General features: G+C 50.8%; 1 protein-coding gene across 2 annotated transcripts in view; it reads left to right on the top strand.

Annotated features, from left to right (window-relative positions):
* The window catches only part of SH3RF3 (SH3 domain containing ring finger 3), a 361,494-nt gene that overhangs the window by 272,132 nt on the left and 66,855 nt on the right, over positions 1-22,507 (top strand). For both annotated transcript variants that reach the window (XM_059134271.1, XM_059134270.1), the window contains exons 5-7: positions 4,672-4,751; positions 14,635-14,805; positions 17,126-17,373. In XM_059134271.1, the coding sequence (XP_058990254.1) occupies positions 4,672-4,751; positions 14,635-14,805; positions 17,126-17,373 (499 nt within the window). The remainder of the gene's footprint in view (positions 1-4,671; positions 4,752-14,634; positions 14,806-17,125; positions 17,374-22,507) is intronic.

Raw genomic sequence — 22,507 nt, 5'->3', positions numbered from 1 at the left:
TGTTTTATCAGAGCCGTAGACCTTCCTTGAGACAGAGCAGTGGCGTGGTTCCATGGTACGCAAGGCTGGGCTGTGCTTTGAAGTCACAGCAGAGATGTCCACCTGCTGACCTCTGAGATGGGGAGAATGTCTTTTCGAGGGCTGTTCTCCCAATTATTTTTATCTGAAAGCAGCTGTAGCGGCTTCTCCTTCCTTATTTTTATCCCTGCCTGATTTCTCTCACTCCTGCCAAGGCTTCACTAATCTCTTAAGGCCAGAATCATTTAAATTAAGCCATTAAAAATCAAAGCAATATCAGCAATGCGGCTCTTGGCTAGGAGGAACCAGGCTTCAGTCCCGAGGCCCAGAAAGCCCAGTCCGGCATGGTCAGAGCTGGAGGGCAAGAGGCACAGGACCCCCTGGTATTGCACTAAATCAGTCTCAAACTCAACTTCATTTGTGCCGTGTGCTCAAGGAGCAACTTATTATAGGTGTAGCAGTGCCTCCACTGAACACTGTGCCTCCCAGTCCTTGGGAGGATGCTGATGATGAGGAACCTGGTGGGATGCACTGTGCTCATGAAGTTTTACTCAAAATCACTTAAAGGAGAGCCCATTCTTGCTGTGATACCTGCCAGCAGGTAGCAGTGGCCTGGCTGCCTCTTGGGGCTCCTCAAGTGGCTCCAAGATCTCATCAGTTACGGGGCACCTGGGTGGCTCAGTGGGTTAAGCCTCTGCCTTCGGCTCAGGTCATGATCCCAGGGTCCTGGGATCAAGCCCCGCATCGGGCTCTCTGCTCAGTGGGGAGCCTGCTTCCCTTCCTCTCTCTCTGACTGCCTCTCTGCCTACTTGTGATCTCTGTCTGTCAAATAAATAAATAAAATCTTAAAAAAAAAAAAAAAAAAAGATCTCATCAGTTACGTTCTGCTCCGCTGGGCATGTGGTCCTCAGTCATCCACAGCTCAGCAGTCAGTGGGGGTCACCCTATCCACCCGTTGGCCCCAGCAACATTTCTCATCAGCTCCTACCAATAGTAACAAAAAGGAAGATCTGATTCAGAGTAGAATGGATGGAAACCCCATCTTGATCAGAAAGTCACACTATTCAATTTTTAGGACCCTGAGAACCAAGCCCCAACGGGCATGGTCAATACTCAGTGGACACCGTGTACCCTTGGGCTCTGCATTGCATTGCACAGAGGAGGGAGACAGGAACACACACTCTGCTACATATCAGTCCTTGATACTTTCCATCTTGACCTTTGAGAAAAACCATTTTCACAAGTGTGATCTCTCTTGGTTGCTCCATTGTAGCTCCAAGTACTGGTTTGCTGTGCGATCCCACATATTTGCTTTATAGCATTAGACATACCGAGTTTCAACTAGAGACCAGGTTTCCAGCAAACCTGTCAGAAGGCCCTTCCCCTCTGGCTTTATTGAGGTGCTAACCCATGTCTCAGGTGGCTCCATGTACCTGGGCAGCCCCCTAGTCCTCCCTGAGCCTCCTGAGCCTCTGCCGCATGGAGCGTCCTATGTTTGGTCCCCAGGAGTTGGCAGACGCCAACAAAGATAGGGTCTGGAGCCTGAATGCCACAAGCACAGTCCCAGACAGCCTCCCCACTGCCTGGCAGATGGAAATCAATCTTCTCTTCTTCTCTGTCTTTCCTGGTTGCATGCATTGTTGCTTCCTGCTGGATTCGGGCTTGGGCTGGTCAAGGATCCTGGGGAGTAGAGCCCCGGGCTGACTGCCTTCCAGGTACAGCACCACTCAGAGCAATCCCCACACTGGGTCAGCAGTACTTTGCATGTGAGGGGCTGGTTTGGACTGGTTGGCTGTTTCAGGAGAGTTTATTTGGACAGGAGAGACATTGGTGAAAGCAGGGTCCTGGCTTTGGGCTCCACCTAAGCCAGTGACCAGGTGCCTCAGTGGTTCAGCTGATTGTCCTTTGCCTGCATGCTGCTGCCATCAGTCACCCATGGTCAATCTGAAGGGTCACCCCCAGGGTCCTCTCTTGTCCACTCCTGGCATCACCACATAGATGGCATCCAGGGAATGCAATCCAGGGAATCATGGAATCACCGTAAACCAGTGTGTTCTTAAAACAGACCTCAAGTGATTAAGCCCTGTTAACTCTTTTTATATTACTTAGAAAATGTATCAGAAAACCATAGTCCCTTATTGATACTAAAATGATGGAAAACTTTTTTAAAATGAGAGGAAGCGCCTGGTTGGCTCAGTTGGTTAAGGGTCCGACTCTTGGTTTCAGCTGCAGAGAATATGAATCCTACCAGACCCAGGTCATGTGTGTGTCCTGGGAAGCCAGGAGCAGGGAGCATCCCACAGCTACCACCGCCAGCCCTCTAAGCATGCTGGTGTGCCTACATCCCCATGTTGAAGGGATCCTCCCACCCTCCAGTTTCCTTGTCCTGTGGGCAGCAGTCAGCATGGCTGATGATGGCTTCCCCTTGGAAAGAAACACTTGCTTCCCTGGGCCTGGAGACGCCAGCAAGGTTTTCCTTCTGTCCCTGAGGCCAATTGCTCTGCCACATTGTGGGGCCCCTGTAAGACATGGGTCTGGTCTCACCTCAGCCTTTCTCTCATCGCCTCTCTTTGCCTTCAAGGTAAAGACCAGAACCCTCATGTTGGCCCAGGGATCCATGAACAGACTGGCTCCACCATCCTTAGGTGCTTCCCGCTTGTCCCTCCTCCAGGCTTTCCTCTTCCCAGTTTTTCAAGCAGGCCAAGCTTGCCTCTCCCAGCCTTTGCCTGGCAGGCCTCTGCTCCTCCTTCACCTGCCCGACCCTCGCCACCACACCTCACAGGCCTGCGTGCCGCTCACAGAGGCCCTCTCTGGCCCCAGCGCCCACGTGACGTCCCTGTGGTGTGTTCCTGTGGCCCTGCCTCTATCATGACACGTGCAAAGCTTGTCCCCCGGTATGAGCACCATACTGGGGCCAGAGGCTGTATTTGTGCCCTGAGCCGGTCCTGACAGGTGGTCAGCCGAGTTTAGTGAGCACTGAGAACAGGCTCCATCCGGCCATAGCAACCCTACACCTTGGCTGCCCATCACACACAGTTCTGCCTGCATAGAGGGGCAAGAGGGGCGTTTCCCATGAACTCACCACCCCTGCCCCACACCCGCTCTAGGGAGTGAACGAAGGGCCCTGACCTTTCTCCCAGGGCCATACAAGGAGAGCTGTGGGTCCTCTACACCTGGGGGGACCTGGAGCTGGGGGGCCACACCTGTGGAGGGCCTCTGGTCCCTGCCTGAAGCTCTGTGGAGTCTGGCCAGCTGTGGTGAGCTCCCCAGGCAGCTTTCCTGAAAGGAAATGGTTCTGAGCCTTTAGTGGTGTCTGTCTCCTCCGGCTGGTATGCCGAGCAAGCAAGAAGTCGCTCTCTGTTCAGCCTAGCTCCCACACAGCTCTCTGGAAACATGGTGCCTGTGCGTCAGCGGTAGGGACACAATCCATGAAGGGGCTGCCTTTGAAAATCAAAGTGATCTCTCACAGGAGGGACTCCTGTGAGACTTGGAGTTGCCTGGGAGATGTGAGGGAAGTTACACTCCTGCATGCACATTCTCATTCTGCTAGCACCCCGTTGTCCAAACAAGAAGAAGAGGTAGACTTTCTGGCTTCTCAGAGGTGTGGATATGCTGTGGTTTGTGCACCTTTCCTGGTCTGCTGAGGAGGGAAGCTAACTGTCTGGCAATGCTGCCGTTAGCACACAGAGCTTATCAGCTGAACAAGGTCAGAACTGGTAAGCGAGTTCATGAGAAATGCGGCCCTCAGCCCTCCACGCAAGCAAGAAAGGGTCCCTTGCATTGTACAGTGGTCCTGCTGGCCCGGAGCACCTGCTGGGGCCTCTCTCATTCCATCTTGGTGATTTCTGCTTCTAGTGACCTTCACCCACCTGAGGACTACACCTGCTGTCATGTCCATCTCTGCCAGTCAGAGCAATGGGCAGGCCCCCCGCAGCCCACTCCCCTACCTGCCTCTTCTGAGGCATGGGCTGCTCCTGAGGCTTATTCTAGGTCTGCCTGGTTCCCCGTTCCTCTGGATGCAGTTCCCTCTAGAATTCTTGTCCCTTGTTGGGGGGGCCTAAAAGGGACCCTCTAGGAAGGGAGGAGACCCCTGGCTCACTGTGGCATCTAATACCTCTCCCCAGGAAGAGGGGTGCTGCTTGGGGAGGGCTGAGGCAGGACAGGCAAGGCAGGTGTTGAGGGGTTGGGGATAGCATTGCCCCTTGCAGCTGGGTCTCCAGGATTCTCTGTGCAAAAATCTCCTCAGCGAGATCATCATGCTTTGTTTGGGTGTTCTTTGGCAAATGCAGGAGCAATTAATTTAAGTTATAAGAATAAAAACAGTTGTCCCCACATGACACATGGTGCAGTGCTGCCCAATCCAGACCCCAACCCAAAGAGTGACTCTCTGAGCCATTCCTGGGGGGCACTTGGAAGCTGGTTCAGGACTGGTGTTCGCAGCCACCAAGCTCCTTCACTGGGCTGGGGAAAAAAAAAAAGTATGTTATTAACAAAAAACCCAGACATGTGGGACGTGAGAGTTCTGAAGGCTGGAAGTTGAGGCCAGTGAGGGGAGAATAGGTGCCTCTGGGCTTCAGCCTGACTTTGCCTTTCTCTTCCCTGGTGCAGGAGCCTCCTGTCAACTCATTCCTGTCCTCTCTTGTCTGTTTCCAGGACTCCTCTTCCTCGCCCGGACCCACCCCAGCGGCTGAACAGCAAGGCACCGCACCCAAAGTCCAGCTGCCCCTCAACGTGTGAGCTGCCCTTTCTGTTTTCGGGGTCCTGTGCCTTTGGCTCCTCCCTCCCACCTCTGCTAGCATGTACACGGATGGTTTCTGGAGGATTTCGGATTTGTTGTCAACCGGTCCGTTAGTCAACTAGTCAGTTAGTCAACTAGTCAGTTTAGTTGCATCCTGCAATCTGCTGACAAGAGAGTGTGGAAAACAAAAGTCTAGCAGGTTCTTTCAATGTCACTGTCCCCGGGACATTTATAAGAAGGGGGATATTCAGATTTTGAGGGGCGCAGACACTGGCCAGCACGCTCACCAGCCATAGCATGGGGAAGTTCTCGGGGGGCTGGGAGGATGGGGTGTGGGGGCAGCGGGGGCCCGAGAGGCAGGCAGTCTTGTCAGCTCGGGGCAGTGGCTAGTTACCCAGTGCTCAGACATAGCTCCGTGTTTCACAGCCACGACCCCCATGGTTCTGGCAACTTATATCATTGCAGCTGCATGTCATCCCCAAATAGAACCAGATGAATCAGTGCCAGGAAGCGAGACGCTTATCTTGTTTAGAAAATTTGCTCTTGTTAAATCACAGCTCTTAAGAGCTACGTGCTGTTTAAAAATTCTTCATTTAAATAGTGTGCTGAGAAATTAGACTTCCTTCTACTCTTTTATTTGGCAATGAGCTCAGTTACTTGAATGAATGTTTTGAGGTGGAGAATATGACTCTGGCAAACAATTTGGCAAAGTAGATCATCCCACAGCCCCAGTGCAGGTCAAAAGGACACTTAGAACCTGCCCTTTTGCAGAACAGAAGGTATTCCAAGTGAAAAACACAAACAAACCCAAAAAATGCCATTTGAAAAAGCAAGTTGCAAAGCTTTGGAAGGTTTCCTAGAAGCTCTGGCAGATAGGAAATCCCTGAGCATCTCCCTTTATCTGCCCATGCTGTGACTGCGTTATTCCCACAACCAAGGAAACAAAAGGAAATCAAGACTTACCTATTTTTTACCTAGCTTCCTGAAGGGAATATAAATTAGTAAGCTACGTTTAGGTGTCTCTAGGTTGAAATTCAACTTTTCACCATCATTGGACAGAAGGTGCTGTCTTCTGTCCTGGTGTCCTAATAAGCACCAGTGACTTCCACTCATACCTGGCGGGGGGCAAGGAGGAACAAGGAAGGACTTTGCTCTTCTTGAAAAACTGGATGCAGGACCCCATCCCTGAGGAAGCAGACCAGCATCCCCAGGAGACTGTGAGGCACTAATGTGGTTGCCCAAATGAGGGGCAGGACACAGGAAGCTCTTAAAGGACAAGGCCCAGGTGTTTCATTTTGGGGCCCCTCTCCCCCACAAGAATGCCTGGCACACAGGCTCTTTCAGTAACTTTTTCCTTGTTCTGATGGCCAATGCCTTCCCATCCAGGGTGCAGAGGGCTTCTGGTATCAGCCCAAAGCCTCCGGCTCTTACACATCAGATCAGCCACCAAGAAGGCTGCTCTGTCTTTGAGACCCAAAGGTTATGAACACAGTCCAAGAGTACTGTGAGTGTATACTGGAGGTCTCAGCCACGCCCAACCCTTCTGTGTCGTGGAGGCTTTTTAATTTGGTATAAGTATGGAGTGATCTCTTTCTCCTGTCCCTACTCTGCCCTGGAAGGTGAGGAGGCCACTGTAGTTCCCAGCCCCCTGCCCCCTTCCCCATCCGCCTCCCCACAGAGCACGGAGTTCCTGTTTGGGTGGAGATTTTCATCTGAGTAACAGAAGGGAAACTGATGAGTCAGATAACGTCGTTGAAAAGATGGCAAGTATGTCTGAGCAACAGATGAGTCATGACTGGTGTGACCCGGATTGTCTGTTGAGAGTTAAACGTGAGCTCACTGTGGCTATGGAACTAGCTCCGGGGCAGGGGCACCCCATACAGCATTCCACAGGATCTATTTTGAGAGTGTAACCTTTGAAATCACATGTTTTAATTTGATTCCCGGGGAGGAGAAGATGATGCTGACCTCAGCCCAGCAAGTAGGGCACCAGCCTGCCCATCCTCCTTAGCTCCAACAAGTCAGCTGTCCCACGGGTATGGTGACTGGTCTCTGGGGGGACCATGGTTGCTCTTTATCAGACTGTTATTCCAAAAGCGAACACAAGTCATGTGCAAAAGTTTGAGACTGAACGTGAGAAGAGCTGCCTTTGAAAAAACAGCTGCAGCAACAAGTGTGCTGCTGGGAGGGAGCTGGGGAGGGAGGGAGCTGGAGAGGGAGGGAGCTGGGGAGTGTGCACATGGGAACGACCCCAGGACCTCGGGAGCACCCCACGGTGTGGGCTGAGGTCAGTCAGTGCTACAGTCCCTCCCAGGGGCCCTCATTCTGTAATCCTCATAGCACGCGGGTTTGACCACCACAGGTCAGGTCCTATGCTCGGGTCACGAGCCCACGTGATTAAAAAACCAGACCCCTAAGTTCTGCCTTAGGTAGCAGGAAGGTCTTGTGTCCTTCTCCTAGCATAGAAAGGTGTCTGCTGGCACGGCCTTTCAGGGACCCAGTGGCCCTGAAACACAGAAAAGGGGTCTCAGTTTGCCCATGCAGTGCATGGAGGTGGCTGCTGGTCTTCAGATCTGTGGGGCCTGTGCCCTTCCTGTTAACTTCTCTAGTGTTGCGAAGCCACCCAAAGTCCACCCCGGCTATTGGGCTTGCTGTGTTTGTCTGCATAAGCCACCGTGCCTCCCAGGGACTGAAACAAGTGTCAGGTCAGGGAAGGCCCATCTGGAAGTGCTACAGCGTTACAGTACGCTTGTGATTAGGCCCACTCAGACTGGGGCTTAAAATTCTCCCCTCCACTTTAATGCAGGCGTCTCAGAGCCAGACAGGGGCAGGCAGAAGGGAGAGGACTGAGCCAGCTTAAAATTCTCCCCTCCACTTTAATGCAGGCGTCTCAGAGCCAGACAGGGGCAGGCAGAAGGGAGAGGACTGAGCCAGCTCCAAGGTCTCACCAGTTTGGCCCAGTCTCTTGGAGGCTGTGCTGAGGACTCTCCTGCTGGAGGGGCGGATGCACAGGTATCAGGTGAGCCAACACAAGCCGGACGCTGCTCCCTGTTTGTCCCAGTGCCTGTGGGTCTGCATGCCTGTGGGCCAAGGGCAGGCAGAGCTGTGGGCTCTGAGACCCTCCTCGCTCAGAGACCTGAGCGTAGCTCACCATCTGGGAAGGAAACTTCCACAGACAGAGGGGTACAGTTTATCCCTGGGGGAAATCCAAGAGCCTCCTGAAGTATGTGACTGCTTGTATGCTGCCTGTGAGGTCTGGGAGTCGCTTCATGGGAGCCAGAGAAAGCCCAGGATGTTGGGGCGAAGGTAGTGGGACTGCCTGTTGACTGGAAGTCCTGGGTGAAAGGCTGGCCACTCCATGGCTTTGCGACATTTCCCCAAATGCTCCCTGTTCTCCCCCCGGAGCATGTGCACCTTCAGTCAGCCTTTCGTCAGCAAGCTGGCATCGGCTCACTCCTCCCTAGCTCAGCTGCCACTCCTCCCCAGCTCAGCTGCCACCTCCTACAGGGGGACTTCAGTGGCTTTCTTCCCTGACCCCATTGCATCCCCTGCAGACCCTGACATGCACCTGTGCTGTCTCCGCCTTCCCCAGAGTGGGTGCTCCTGGGGCAGGCTCCTCCACCACCTGGCCGCACATGGCAGTCATTCTGTAGACATCCATCAAATGGTACAGTCAACTTGCTAACCTGAGCTGCTGCGACCCTGGTAACCAGAAGGGCAGGAGCAGAACGCTTCACAGGAGTAACTGAAAAGAATCTTTTACTTATTCTAGGAGAAATATGAGCAAGCCATATAGAGGAGAAAGGTTTTAAATTAATGAAGGCACTAAAATACTTCAATTCACTCCTTGATTAGAGCTGAAGAAAACTATAGATAATTAACACAAGCGAACATCTTGCTACAGAAATGAGCAAGCGATGCGGGTGAGTGACAGTGTCCTTGGAGATGTCCAGGAAGCCGCTGGTAAAAGCAGACAGGGTGTGATGCTAGGCTGAGGGGCCACCACCGATGGATGCTCCCATGTGCATGCCCTCCATCCAAGAGCACCCCGGGGGAGGTTGTGGGGGGGCCTGATGCCTACCCTCAGGCTCACACCTTTAGGCTGGAGGAGTGTAACCTGAAAGCCCCAAATAACCCACAGGATGGTGGGAAAGAAGGCTCTCTGAACCACATTCTTCTACGATTGTCTTCAATAAGATATTTTTAGTATCAACCTTTGTGTGTGAAGTGACTTCTGGGCCTGCGGGAGCCATCCCTGTCTGACCCACACATGTTTTTGAGATGACCCTGAGCCGTTGTGGAAGTCTGTGTGGAGCTGAAGAGGCCTTCTGAAGCAATAAAAAATGAGTATGGGCCCTGGGAACCATAAGGATGAGGACTGTATGGGGACTGCCTCTTCCGTGCCAGGCCTGCATGGCCCCTGCAGGCTCCAGGAGGACCGGCCTGTCACTCTGAGCACTGGGGTGTGGGCATCCAGCCGGCTCAGAGACCGTCAGCAAGGCTGTTATGGCTGTGTGCTGCAGAGGGGACACGGGTGGAGAAGGAGTGAGGAAGTGGCACTGCTGTGGCTGTTGGTGCGCAGAGCAGAGACCAGGAGGGCGGGAGGTGTCTCGCTCGCTGTGGGCAGGGCCATCCCTAAAGAAAACTCATCCCCCCACCCTTCCCAGCGCCCCTCCTCAGCATGAGCCCCAGGCCAGAGATGATCTACAGACACCTTGTGCAGAAGTGAGGACCTACACAGCCATCTGCTTCTGCTTTTCTCTCTGAGGATCCCAAAGGAAAAAGAAGTGGGAGGGGCAGAGATTTTTCAAGTTGAAGTCAGACTTATTTACATTCCAGTTCCCCCAGCAACGCACACCTAGAGGCCAGACTTGACGTTTTGAGACCAGAGGAGAGCTTACTCATCCACAGAACAAACTGGAAATAAAGATGGAAAGAGCACACACATCAGTGTCCTGAGGCAGACCAGAGCAGTGCCTCCCGGTGCTGTGGCCACAGGAGCTTCCTGGCTCCAGAACCCCGCCTGGCCCGGCCTGACCTCGGCAGGGCCCGCCAGCCTCCCCTATGGCCTCTCGGCCTCTCGTGGTGCCCTGCCCCATCCGCAGGCCGTAGAGCCCCGCCTGCTTCCCAGTCACTGCAGAAACACAGGTCCTTACCATTCTGAGCCTTCGTTTTCTCAGCTGTGACGTGAGGGTCACCCTGGCCACAAGTTCACATGGGGCTTAGGCAAGATCCTGTGAGATGTTGACACCTGCGCTCCTGCCCTCATCCAGCCGGGCTGGTGGCCCACGGCATGACTGTTCTTAGGACTCCCAGACAGACCTCTTATAAAGAAGGTGCAGTTAGTTTTTGAGGTACAGCTGAGAGTTAAAGACATGTTTTGAAGAAGAGTAGTCTGTCATCCCTTGGAGGTGATGGCATTCCTGGAAATGACACCCACAAAGAGGACTGCCCACTGAACGTTGAGTGAGTAGAAGACCAGAAACTGTGAAGGAAACATCAGCTTCCGCAGCTAAGAATCCAGATCTCCCATGTGAAGAGACTCAAGGCAGCGCAAGATCCAAGCCTGTCTGTTTGCGAACTAATGGCCATGATGCTGTCTGTCAGCAGGTCCCATGCCAGAGCGTGTGACAGGCGGGCTGTGGGGCTGGTGCCGGTACCCCTGCTCCAGGGCTCTGTAGGCCCACACGCTTAGCCCAGTCGGACAGACGGGGCAGCGGTGTCCCGCCACATTCACCTCCAAGTTTGGTCTTTTTCCTGTTTTTGTCATCAGGAACTATTCTGTGTTCCTTAGAAATAACAATGGACGTTTGATAGAAGACTTTTCTGACTTAAGAGACTTAATCAGGGTGGCTTGAGGCCCATGATGTAAAGAATCTTTTTTTTTTTTTTCATTGTTGTTTTGATGGGGAAGGATGGAAACTCCCTTTTTGTGCTGAGAGTTGAATGCAAAGTCTTTGTTCTATTGAATGTCATGGAGATCCTCAAAATGTTCAGGGAATGAGAATCGCCTCCTTCCCAAAAGACAGTTAACTTTCAATTATTTGATGGCTGCTCCCCCAGGATCTCAAACATGATTGTCAGTTCTGATGGCTCCTGGTGTATTTATTGCACTTGTTAACACTTGCTTGGTTTTTAAGATCTGCAGTGTGCTTCCCCCACTGCGGAAGTTGGGTGCTAATGCATGTCACTTACCAAGAATGCTGTGGGCCAGTGCAGTGCCTTGGGCTGCTGAGCCAACGTGAGCCTTACATGCTTGCCTGGGGTCTGTCCACTCACTGGGAGGGCCGCACATGACTGGGCATGTGTCCCCCGTCCATAGCTTCAAAATCCATTGAGCAGGTGGAAGGTGCAGGTGGCATGCAGAAGTCACCCGGATCCCACGGGCTGCAAGGATAGGTGGAGGGGCGAAGAGACAGTCCCTCATCAAAGCTCCATTCCCTAGGCCACCCACAGGCCCCTGTTCAGAGGGCTCCCTGATTCCCCAGGAGCTGGTCAAACCGGTTTGGAAACAATGGTTTTCAAACTCCTGTTTCTCCTCCCCTATTCCCTGCCTCCCCCAGCTCACTGCCTTCTCTGCTGGCTTCTGTCTGTCTGGGTTCTCTAGGGCAGCTCAGCTCCCTCCTGGACAGACTCAGGTCTCTCTGCTCTCTTGCCCTGTAGTTCACCCTTTGCTTCTCCTTTTCACTCTTCTCCTCACTGCTGAGATACCAGTACACTGCAGCCCCATCCTTTCTGCCTTTTCTTGCCTCCCCATGGTACCCATCCCCTCCTGGCACAGTCCCATCTCCACACCGGCCTCCCCAGTGAGGAAAGCTGATACCTGTTTGCGCTTGTTTTTGTGTTTGAGGTCAGCCAGCAGACCTGTTTCTAGGATGAGCACACACACATGCAGTGGCACACACAGGCACACTTCCCTTCAGCAGTCTTCGTCTTCATCTCAACACCAGAGCCCCTGTTTTATCCTTCTTTTATAAAACAAGAATTTATTGGGAGTCGAGTAGATGCCAGACACATTCTAGATCCTGGGGATAGAGTAGTGATCGAGACAGATAAAAACCTCTACCCTCGTGGAGGGTACAGTGTAGTGGGGAGTAGAGGGCAGCAGGGGGACAGAGGAGAGCTCCAGATAGAGGGGAGCATTGGGGCAAGTTTAGCATATCGGGGGACACGTTGGTGTAGAGCTGCCCTGAGCCAGGATTTGCTGGTAACCCCAGCTGGAGACGGATACTCATGGTCCCCATCCTCCAGGCTGGTCTGGGCTTTCTCTGCCGGGGCTGTCACCGTCCTCTGGCTTCCCAGTGGCAGCTGGCTGCCTTGCACCAGGATCCTGGCTGAGGACAGGATGATCTGTCATTGGAGGACTCAACTGTTTAGGAGTCCTCATATCCCCCGCGACTGGCGAGATGAGAGTGGAAGAGTGGGGCCTTTAAACTCTCCAACATGATGCCCTCTTTGAGGAGGTCGGCCAGTCTTGAACCTCCACACATGAAAGCAGCCTTTGGAAAAGGAGTCTTTGTTCAGGCAGAGTCCAGGCAGGTGGAAAGCTGTGGAGCACCACTTGAGGACACAGGTGCTGGCCTGCCAGCCCCGTCCTTGGACACCCAGTGGGCCCAGAGGGAGGAGGAGGATGTGCCCGAGGTGTGTGGGACATCGTCTCTTCCTGGGCCTGGGGTCCGAGGAGGCAGCTGGCAGGGCACAGGCCAGTGGTGGGCCTCGTGTGGCATTACGGCTCTCCGGGGGCCTCCAGGCATGGCTGCAGTGGATGCTGGTACCCATGCCTTGTTGACCAAGCCAGGGATGAGAGCCCGGCCCCTGTCACCCCTGCTGGGCGAAGGGAACAAAGGCAGCAGTTCTTCCTCCCTGCCTGACCAAGGAAATGTGACTGTTTGCTGAGGTCTGTGCTGCGTGCACACACACCCCAAGGTGCCGTCACCCCCAGCTTGGCACTGTGCTCCTGGCTGTTGTGTATTCACAGAATCAAAGAGATTGTTCTCCCCCCATGAAGAGACAGAAGGAGGCAAGCACACAGGATTATGCTTCAATTACATTTCCTTCAGAGCAGGCACAAAAGGCATGCATTGCTGTTGTTCACAAGCCTCCCACGGCCCCAGCCATTGCCTCTCCTTTCCTCTTGTGTTCATCCTGCCCTTGCCTCCCGACATGAGGCCACCCCCGAGAGGTTAAAGGGCAAGCCGGGGTCTGGGGCACAAATGCAATTATCACATGACTTTCCTGTTTGTGGTCATCCTCTGTCACCATCAGAGAGCTCCTGCGAGTCATCAGATGTGAAAACAGATGACACCCTGGGTTCTCTTTGTTACCTGGGCATTGCTTCAAAAACCTGAATCTTTCTGTCCATGACAAGCAAGGGGGCCCCCTCCAGTGATGGCTTCCTTTATCCTTCCTGAAGCTCTGAATCCTTCTTGGCCATTGGTGTTTATCTTTTCAAACAGAGAGATATCAAGATGTAAGTCATCCTTTCATCCCTAAGGAAAGAGGGAGGAGTGGGGGTTGACCTATAAACAAAGGAAATTAACCAGGCAAGGCCTCCATTGAATGAAGCAAATGCACCTGCATTGTTTAGGGTCGGGATTTGGGGGGGGGGGGGGCGGTCAGCTTTTATGTTGTTTCACCTTATTTGACTTTATGCTAGGGAGAGAACATCTTTACAAGTTCTCATTCTTTGTAGCATGTTCCTTTGCCGGACTCTGAGACTTCAGGAGGCCTCCTTTCTTCTTGCTTGAACCCTAGTGAGTCATTCCCATTTCTGTATTCACCTCCTGAGAGGTGACCTCTCCCAGGTTCAGGAGAGTGCTCTGGGTGGCCTTACTGAGATCCCCAGACCTGAGACCCCATGGCCCTGGGAGGGGTGAATATGCCCACCAAGCCGTCCGTCCTGGGAGGAGACCTGAGAGATGACACTTCTTTAAAATTCATCTGCTGTTTCTCATTGGGCTGAAGTCTCACCAGCTTTTCCCCTGGATCTTGTGAGCAACATGGTTGCCTGATACCATTCTCTCCATCAATTTAAAATCATTTCCCCAAGATCCCAAACTAAGTGCCCTGTGGGGTTGGATATTGAGGTATCATGAGGTATGTGACAAAAGAGGCATCCTCCAGGGTCATGCGCTAACTTACAGGCACAGCTTCTAAACCCTAGGCCAGGATTTACACCACTGAGTTTGTTCTTGGTTTGTCTTCAAATAGGCTTAAGAGAAAAGTAGAATTTAAATTATAAGTCATGGCACAAATATTGCAAGGAAGGATGCAACCAAGAATTCCCTAACTAGACTGCCTTTTCTTTAAAAAGGCTTTTGGGGTCTCCTCTAGCTCAGACTGTCAATGAACCAGGCAGGTAAGCCAGGGTCTAGTTAGATAAAATGAGGAAAATCCAGCCCTAACCTTGGATGGTTCATTATTGGTTTTCCCTAGAGTTTTCTCTGGCTGGGGGCATCAGGCTTTAGAAGGTGGGATCCAAAGACTTGTGATCTAGTTCTGGCCCATCCTCCAGGACTTTGGATGAATCACACAGGCTCACTGAGCTGTTGGACAAGAGGCTGGCGCTGAGAGCCTGCCTGCCCCGGTCAGCCAACACAGGGCTCTAGGAGTACAAGGCCCTGCTTGTACCTCTCAGGACCTGGTTCTTTAGATGGGCAATCAGAGTGCTGGGTCCTCCCCCTTCCCTGTGCCACTGTAGTGATTTATCATGAAGAGTAGGTCAGGCACGGTGGGTACAAGCCCTGTAGGAATCAGCTTTTCCTTTTGGGGGGACTCATCCAAAGATGAGCCTAGCTGTGACCTAGGTGATGCCAGATGGCATATGCCCATTTCTGTGAGCCATCATTTATTCCTTGGCCCCATTCTTCTTCCCATAGGTACCTGGCGCTCTATGCTTACAAGCCCCAGAAGAACGACGAGCTGGAGCTGCGGAAGGGCGAGATGTACCGTGTCCTAGAGAAATGTCAGGATGGCTGGTTCAAGGGGACATCCCTCAGGACTGGGCTTTCTGGGGTGTTCCCAGGAAACTACGTGACGCCCGTCTCCAGGTGAGGCTGGTGTCGCTGCCCAGGAGAGGAGGACGCACACCCACCACGTTCTCCTGCAGCAGGTTACCACCTGGAGAGCACGCTGTGGCCTGAGCAAGCCAAAAACCACACAGTCCAGAAGTCAGCAAGGGCTCCCCTGCCCACAGCGTTTGGCCACATGAGCTCAGAGTTCCCCTTGGGTGAGGGTTCCACATGGCAAGCTTTTCCCCTTCTGAATTAGATTTTGCTTGTCATTCCCTCAGCAGACATGGCTATGAGGGGAGAAGATGGGAGGAGAATGAGCTGGAGTCGGGGCAATGGCACTAAATGGCAATGGAAGTTCTCTCAAGAGAGTGAGCTCTCCAGTGTGTGTGTGTGTGCGCATGTCCCTGTCCTGTCCCATGTGAGTACAGCTGGGGTGTGTGTGTGTGTGTGAGAGAGAGAGAGAGAGAGTGAGAGAGAGAGATACATGTAAATCTGTTCTGCATAAAACACACGTATGCATACACACAAAGGAAAAACATTCTCAAAAGCTAACAAGTGTTATTGAGTGATGGCATTAGGAGTAATTAAAAATGTTCTTCTTTCCTATTTTTGCAAATTTCCTGTTGTATTATTTTTGTAAAACAAAATATAATTTTAAAAGTTTGCTCAAGAAGTTCTCTGAAGTTGCCTGAGAATTTCCCGCTAAGAGGAGGGGTTGACTGCTGATTTTATTCACCCGTCTCCCTTGCGGAAACCATTCACAGGCAGAACTCTGGGTTACCTACAGCACAAGAACATCAGCTGAAGACATGGCCCCTAGGTTTCTGCTCACTCTGGGACAAGACTGACAGGAATACAATTAAATAATGCCTAGACTTGCACTGATGACTCGACTGATTCATACTTTTCAAAGCACCCCGAGGAGTGGTGCTGGCCCTGTGATGGGCTTCCTTGTATGTCATCGGACCCTTGCTAGAAAGGCCCATAATTTGTGAGTCTGCTTTGTTCAAGCTTTACAGTTTGTTTCCTAGGGTAAAAGTGAGTTCAATAGGTAACAGATATGATTAAAAAAAAAAAAAATCAGTGGTGCAGTCACTTGAGCATACGACTCTTGGTTTTGGCTCAGGTCATGATCTCAGGGTCATGAGTTTGAACCCTGTGTCAGGCTCCATGCTCAGCGCATAGTCTGCTCGAGATTCTCTCTCCTTTTCCCTCTGCCCCTCCCACTCATTCCCTCTCTCTCAAATAAATAAATCTTTTAAAATCGTCATGGTTTTGGCTGGTCCACTGATAAGGTGCCTTGCTACAGGTGAATTTCAGGGTAGTTCTAGGGGCTGAGAAAGGAAGGCTCTGCCTGTGGTTCCTGGACAGCTGAGTCCTTTTCCAGGAAGCTCTTCTTCCCATGGTGGTTCTTCAGAAACCCTGATTTAGTGGGGCACAGCCCATCCCTGACTAAAGTTTTGGTCCAACGGTACCAAGCCGCACGGGATACAGCTCCCTGACCTGGTGAAGCACCTGGCAGTACCTCTTCTCATGCTCCCATGGCTTCTGGTGTCTCATGACTAAGACTCTGAGAGCACAGAAGGGGACTTTACCCAGCTCTTGGACAAATGGGAGACATTTGATCCCTAAAACTGAACCCACAGAAACTTCCAAGTCCCCATATTCTGCTGTGTGGGGCATACTCACCACCAGTGCACAAATTTGCAGCATGGAGGTCAAAGGGCTACAACCTATTTTCAGAGTTGTTGTGTTCCTCTTCCATTTCTTAAATGCTGGAAACTGGTTTCATCTGGAAACCTGGGGTGAAAGGGCATCTATTTCTGTTATGAACTACACGTTCCCTGACATCTGTCAGCAGGACGTGGTCTACACCCTTTCCCAAAGGCTGGCGGAAATGAGAAGGCGGCCATGTCTGGAGGGGAATGGGTTCTTGCCACTGCTTCCCACCATGTGCCAGATACGTCCAAGCTTTGTGGGATGTGGCTGAGTCATCCACTCTTTCTGGATGTGTGTGGAGACAGACACAGCTATTTATTAGAATGAATCAGGGCAGTAGCTCTGCTACAAAATATTTGAATGGTATTGATTTTTAGGGTTCTTTGGGTGTTTATTACCTATTTACATTGAAAATTTGCCCCCATGAAGGTTTCATAAAGGTAACTCCGCTGCCAGGCTTGAGCTCTGGGCATCCTTTACCTACAGGATTCTCTCGGCATTGTTTTAGTATTTGTGCCCTGGGTTATGTGGCCTTCATCTTTCAAAGCCAGGAGGTAGGAGTGGACCTTTATTAATGGCTTGTATTGTATGGTTTCCTCTGTGACCTCACCTGAACGATTCTGTTTTATTTCCTCAGGGCTCCTGTAGGAGGGGCTGGGCCACCCCGGAATAATGTCATTGGAGGTTCTCCGCTGGCCAAAGGGATGGCCACAACCATCCACCCAGGTGGTGGAAGTCTGAGCAGCCCAGCCACTGCCATAAGGCCGTCCCTTCCCCTCACCACACCCCAGGCCCAGCACCAGATAGCCTCTCCCCCGATGGCCACTTGCCTGCGGCACACAGCCCAGCCCGCCACCAGCCAAGCCCGGGGCACTGTCCCCACAGGTATGTGCTGCCCCTGAGGTCTCACTCTGTAGGAAAATTTAACAAGGGGTTCTCATGAGAAACTTGTTGACCCAGGTTTCAAGCTGTCCATGATGGGCAAGTTATATTTGCCTATCATGATCATAAGCTTTTGCTAATCGCCAGGAAATACATTAACTTATATTACCCTGTCTTGCATGGACCCCTAGGATTAACCCACTGACACCAGTATGTGGGCCTATTGCACAGGCCCTCCACATGCCGGGCACTGAGGTGCTCCCCAGCTAGGCAGCTGCTCACCAGACGGAGCCAGCATGCTCCTCCTCAGGAAGGCTTTGAGGCTGGAAGCAATGATGGTCATTGACCCTTCATGTTTAGGCCAGCTTTATCAATAGCCAGGCTGACATAGTTAAGGGGAAATCCAGTTGATCCGAGGACAGTGTGAGATGTAGAGAAATTATGGGGTGGATCTTACAGGCATAAAGAAGATCAGCACGTCTGGCTTGGTAGCTTAGCCCTGAGATATTAGGAACTGCTGAAGTGTGGCTCGTGGCACCCCTCAGAACCCACACCAGTCGCATTCCCAGACTGTGGAGCCAGTGACGATGTCGCTGATGTAGCGCAGGAACCCAGGACAGTGAGCTGTGAATTAAAATGCTAGAATTCCAGCTCCAGCCCCAAGCTTACTCTCAGAAATCATCTCTCTTCTCCTCAGAGTAAGGCTTAAAGGACAAAAAGTGTTGTACTCTCTGGAGCAATAAAATACACAATTTCTTTTAAGAAACTAGCCGGCCAGGAGATGGCCCATTAGAAGTGCTCCAGGAGGCACCTTCTCAAGTGTGAAAAGTCAAGATAATACTTAGCACAGCAGGGGCCATATTTTCTCCCAAGTGATGGCTGATGGGACTAGAGGGTAGGAGGATGATGTCCGCCTGCCCACCTGTGCTGGGGAAGTTGGCCTGCACATTCCCATGCTGCCGCTAGTCTGGGCTTGCATACGACAGCAAGGACTTCTGAGACCATTCAGGTGTCCTGGAATGCGACATGATCATCCTGAGTGTTTTAAAGGACCACTTCCATCAGCATGCTCACTGACAAAACAGGACCCTGTTCCTGCTCTAAGCTCCCACACACTGGCAGAAAGGCAATGTTGCCAGGCAGGGAGGCTTTGAGTGCTGGTGGAGGAGAGTCCAGTGTGGAACATTGGTGATGGGGGAAGATTGGGAGAGCCTCCTCAGAGGAGGTTGATCCCAGACTAAACAGCAAAGTAACACTCGGGTCGGGGAACAAGGAAGGGCACCATTTGAAGCAGGAAGAAGGAAAGGAGTAGTCAAACAAGTGACAGAAAGCATGTCTTAAGCTCGCAGCAGTTCAGTGAAGACAGAGTGAACACAGGTCTGGCTGAAGGCATGAGCTTGAGACCTGTGTTTGGAGGCTGAACTGCCATTGGTTTTGCTTGCTTCAGTTTCTCCCTCTGTAAAATGGCACTTACCTCTGGGGCATTGTGTGAGGACTGTCTTCCGTGGCATATCGAGTGTGTATTCAGTACATGTAGCCATTTCTATTCTTCTGTTAGAGAAGAAGAATATCACTGCAGCACTCAGTGCATGAAAGTCCAAAAAGTAAAAATAAATTATTATGAAGAATCTAGGGGGTTGAATTCTCTCATGAAAGCCATGGGAACCCATTGAGGGATTTTACACAAGAGGGACAGCACTTTATCAAATACCATCATGCACGGTAGGGAGGAAGAATTGGTGTGGGGCAGCCCAAAACTGGGAGCCATTAGAATGGTATTGCTGTCCCTGTGTGACAGGTCAGAGGGGCCCAGACCCAAGGAATGGGGCTTCCGAATTGAGATGAATGACAGGATATTTAGGAGGCAGAATGGTTATGACCTGGAAATGGGCTGATGCTCAGGGAAACCAAGGAACCAAGTCCACTTGCCAGGTTTCTGTGTCAATGACTGGGAGAATGACAATGGCATCCCTGGTCTGGAAGATACCACCAGGAACTAGTTTATGGTGGAAGACAGTGATGTGACTTTGCTGAGTACAATGCGCTAGTCATGCTGTGGCCCCCATGCTGATTTGGATCCCTGTCCTTACGTGGGGCTGGTATCCCTTGTGTGAATCTCGCCTCGCCATGATAGAAGGTTGATCCTGCTGGTTCAGCTCACCTTGTAGTAAGTGCAGACACGTGACCCAGATGCTGGGAATAGACATGTGACCTAATTGCTGGGAATAGGCATACCTGCATGTGATGTGAATTCCATTCAGAAGCGGCCATTCATGAGGGCCATTGTAGATCCTTTTTGGGAGAGAAGGTAGTGGTGAAACAACTAGCTTTTCAAGGGGCAGCAGGGTGGACATCTGGTGGTGTCAGGTGCCGGTCATCAGTGGGTATAGATAAAATTCTGGTGTGTAGGGCTTAGTCATCAGTGCATTCAAGGTAAACTTCTGGTGTCTAATACCCAGTCATCTGTGGGTGCAGGGTGGGCTTCTGGTGTCCATTGCCCGGTCATCAGTATGTCCAGACTCATTCTGGATAGTGTCCATTTCCTGTGGCGATGGGATCTGCACCAGGGAGGCCTCATGGGTGGGCTTGGCACTGATAGAGTGTCCAAGAATGACTGTGCCATTCCAGAGACTCTTTAAGTGCCTAATAGTCTTTCATATATGTCTCTTTTGCTTGTATTAGCCAAGAATGAGTTATGTTTTTGCAAGAATGAGTTATCTTTATAGTATAAGAGTTCTGCAACAATATTATCTGGTGCCAGCCATCTTGCCCCCAACAATGACCTCCCTAATGAGCCATGCTTGTAGCATGGCTGAAGTTATTTTGATGGTATTTATTGGTAGCCTCTAGCTAGATATACAGCCACTGTAGTGGCCAAGTGATTAAGTGAGCCCACAGCAGGGCTTCCTGAGTGGTTTTCCATAACTGGGTCAGAAGTACCCAAGATCCTGACCTCATTGCCTCATTGACCCTTGGAGCAATCAGGCAGGACCTGGGGCAGATGAAGTCCCAGGTCAGGTTCCAACTCATCGATTCACCCCAGTGTGCCACATGCACGATATGTGTACCACAATTTGGAGAGGTTGGGCAACCCAGGTCTTCACTGAGAGTGAATATTCCAGCACAGTAGCCCTGGGTTATCTGCACAAAATGCCAGTATGATGGCCTTTCTAAACCATGCCTTGATAGCAACTTTCCCAGTTCAAAGAAGAAAATGAGACCTGCCAGTTATTTCTCCCTCTATGGAATAGCAAGCAGAATTGAAAGAAATTGGCATGGCCAGGGGCAGTACAACGTTTCATCTCAGTCATTGATCACCATAGTAACCACCATGGTGTGACAAGCATTCTCTTCCATCAGTCTAATTTTACATATGGGAAGAGTGAGGCTCAGGATGTTTAAAACAGCTTTCCCAATGCATTCCAACCTCATGCTTATCCCCACACTCTTGCTGTCATAGTCAAGTTAAAGAATGGCTCCTACCATATCATATCAGTAAATTAAATGCCACTGAGTTCCCATAGCATTTTCCACTTCATTCTGCATTTAGAGAGGAAAAAAAAAAACATACTGTTGACAGTACAAGTAATGGATTGTTCACTGCAGTAATTGCCCATTTCAGCAGACCCCAACCCAGGCAGTTGAGAGGCGTTTCATCAATGTTCTCATCTTGAGCCAAAGTCAGGCAGTTTGACAAAGGCTTAATTGCATTGGCCATAGCATCCAATATGATTTGTTCTGCTTGATTAATGTAACTCCTTTTTCCAAGGGCAGAGCTCTCCCTGTGAAGTGCCAGTGTCCACACATCCTCATATGGGTATTTAGCAGGGCCAAGAGACTTGCCCAGCCATTTATTCAACAGCAAAAAAAAGAAAGAAAAAAGAGTGAGCGAGCAAGCAAATCACTGAAAAAAAGGTAGATACTCTGCTAGGCCCTGGAAATGCAGAGAAGAATCACATAACCTCCAGTTCTACATTCAGTTATAGAGAATGACAAGAAAACAAATTCTTGCAATAGAGTTTGAAAAGCACTGTAGCAGAGGTATTGAGAGGGTAATAAGAAAGCATGGAGGAGAGATATGTAACTCAGATTGGGGAGGAAAATGAGAGAGTGAAAAATTTTCAAGAGGTGATGATTTTGCCTTGATTCTTAAAGTACAAATAGGAACTATCTGAGCAGACAAAGCACAAAGAGAGTTCTAGCAGAAGTACTAGCAAGGACAAGGACATGGCAATGAGAAATACCGGAGTTTCTATTTTGGGTAACTTTATTTATTTTGCTGTGACTGAAACAAAAGGCATGGAAGGAGAAGACCAGGGTGTTGGTGACAATTTCTCTGCAGAGGTAAAATTTAATTTTTGGTCTCAAGGCTGGCATGCAGCAGGGTGGAAGCATGAGGAAAGCTCCAAAGCTGGCAGAGGACTAGTGCACTTGAAAACTGAGATGAAGTCAGGGTGGAAGGATGAAGAAAGGAGAGGATGAATGCCACTGGCAAAGCTGAAAGGTAAACAGGGGAAGATCATGGAGGTTCCTTTAAACTATGTTGTGCAATTTTGGTTTATATCCTAAGGGACACATCAGATATAGTTGGATTTTTATGTCTAAAGGATAAAGCTGGGCTTCTACTTATGACCAGCCTAAAATAATGAGGGCAGGATTTATCAACCTGCCAGAAACAGTTTAAAAGAACAACAGTTTGCAAGATGCCAAACAATGGAAAACCAAGGAAAGTGATCCATGAGAATAGGAAATGAGGAGTTGAGCCCCAGCTTACTGGCTGGAGAGAGGTTCCAGACTTTGGCACAGGGAGGAGTAACAAAGTGGAGCACAGTGAGCTTCCAGATGTGAGGATGTGATGTGAGAGTCTGGATGATCGAAGTGGCTGGAGTTTGAAGGACAGAGCCTTGAGAGGAGAAGGCTGCACAGAAAGAAAACCCCAGAGGATTCAGGGTCTCCTCTTGAGAAGTAGACCAAGGAGTAATCAACATATATCTATGAGGAAACTGTGCGAATCCAGGGAAACTATGAGAGAAAGAATCAGTGCTGTCAGTGCCCACCATTCACAAAGTGCTGGAAATAGTACCACCACCCAGATGAAAAAAATGTTCCACCACCCAGATGAAAAAAAAAAAAAAAA

Source organism: Mustela lutreola, chromosome 9, assembly GCF_030435805.1.
Source record: "Mustela lutreola isolate mMusLut2 chromosome 9, mMusLut2.pri, whole genome shotgun sequence".
NCBI lineage: Eukaryota > Metazoa > Chordata > Mammalia > Carnivora > Mustelidae > Mustela > Mustela lutreola.
Note: the sequence above shows the minus strand (reverse complement) of the source record. Positions and strands in the feature narration are given on the sequence as shown.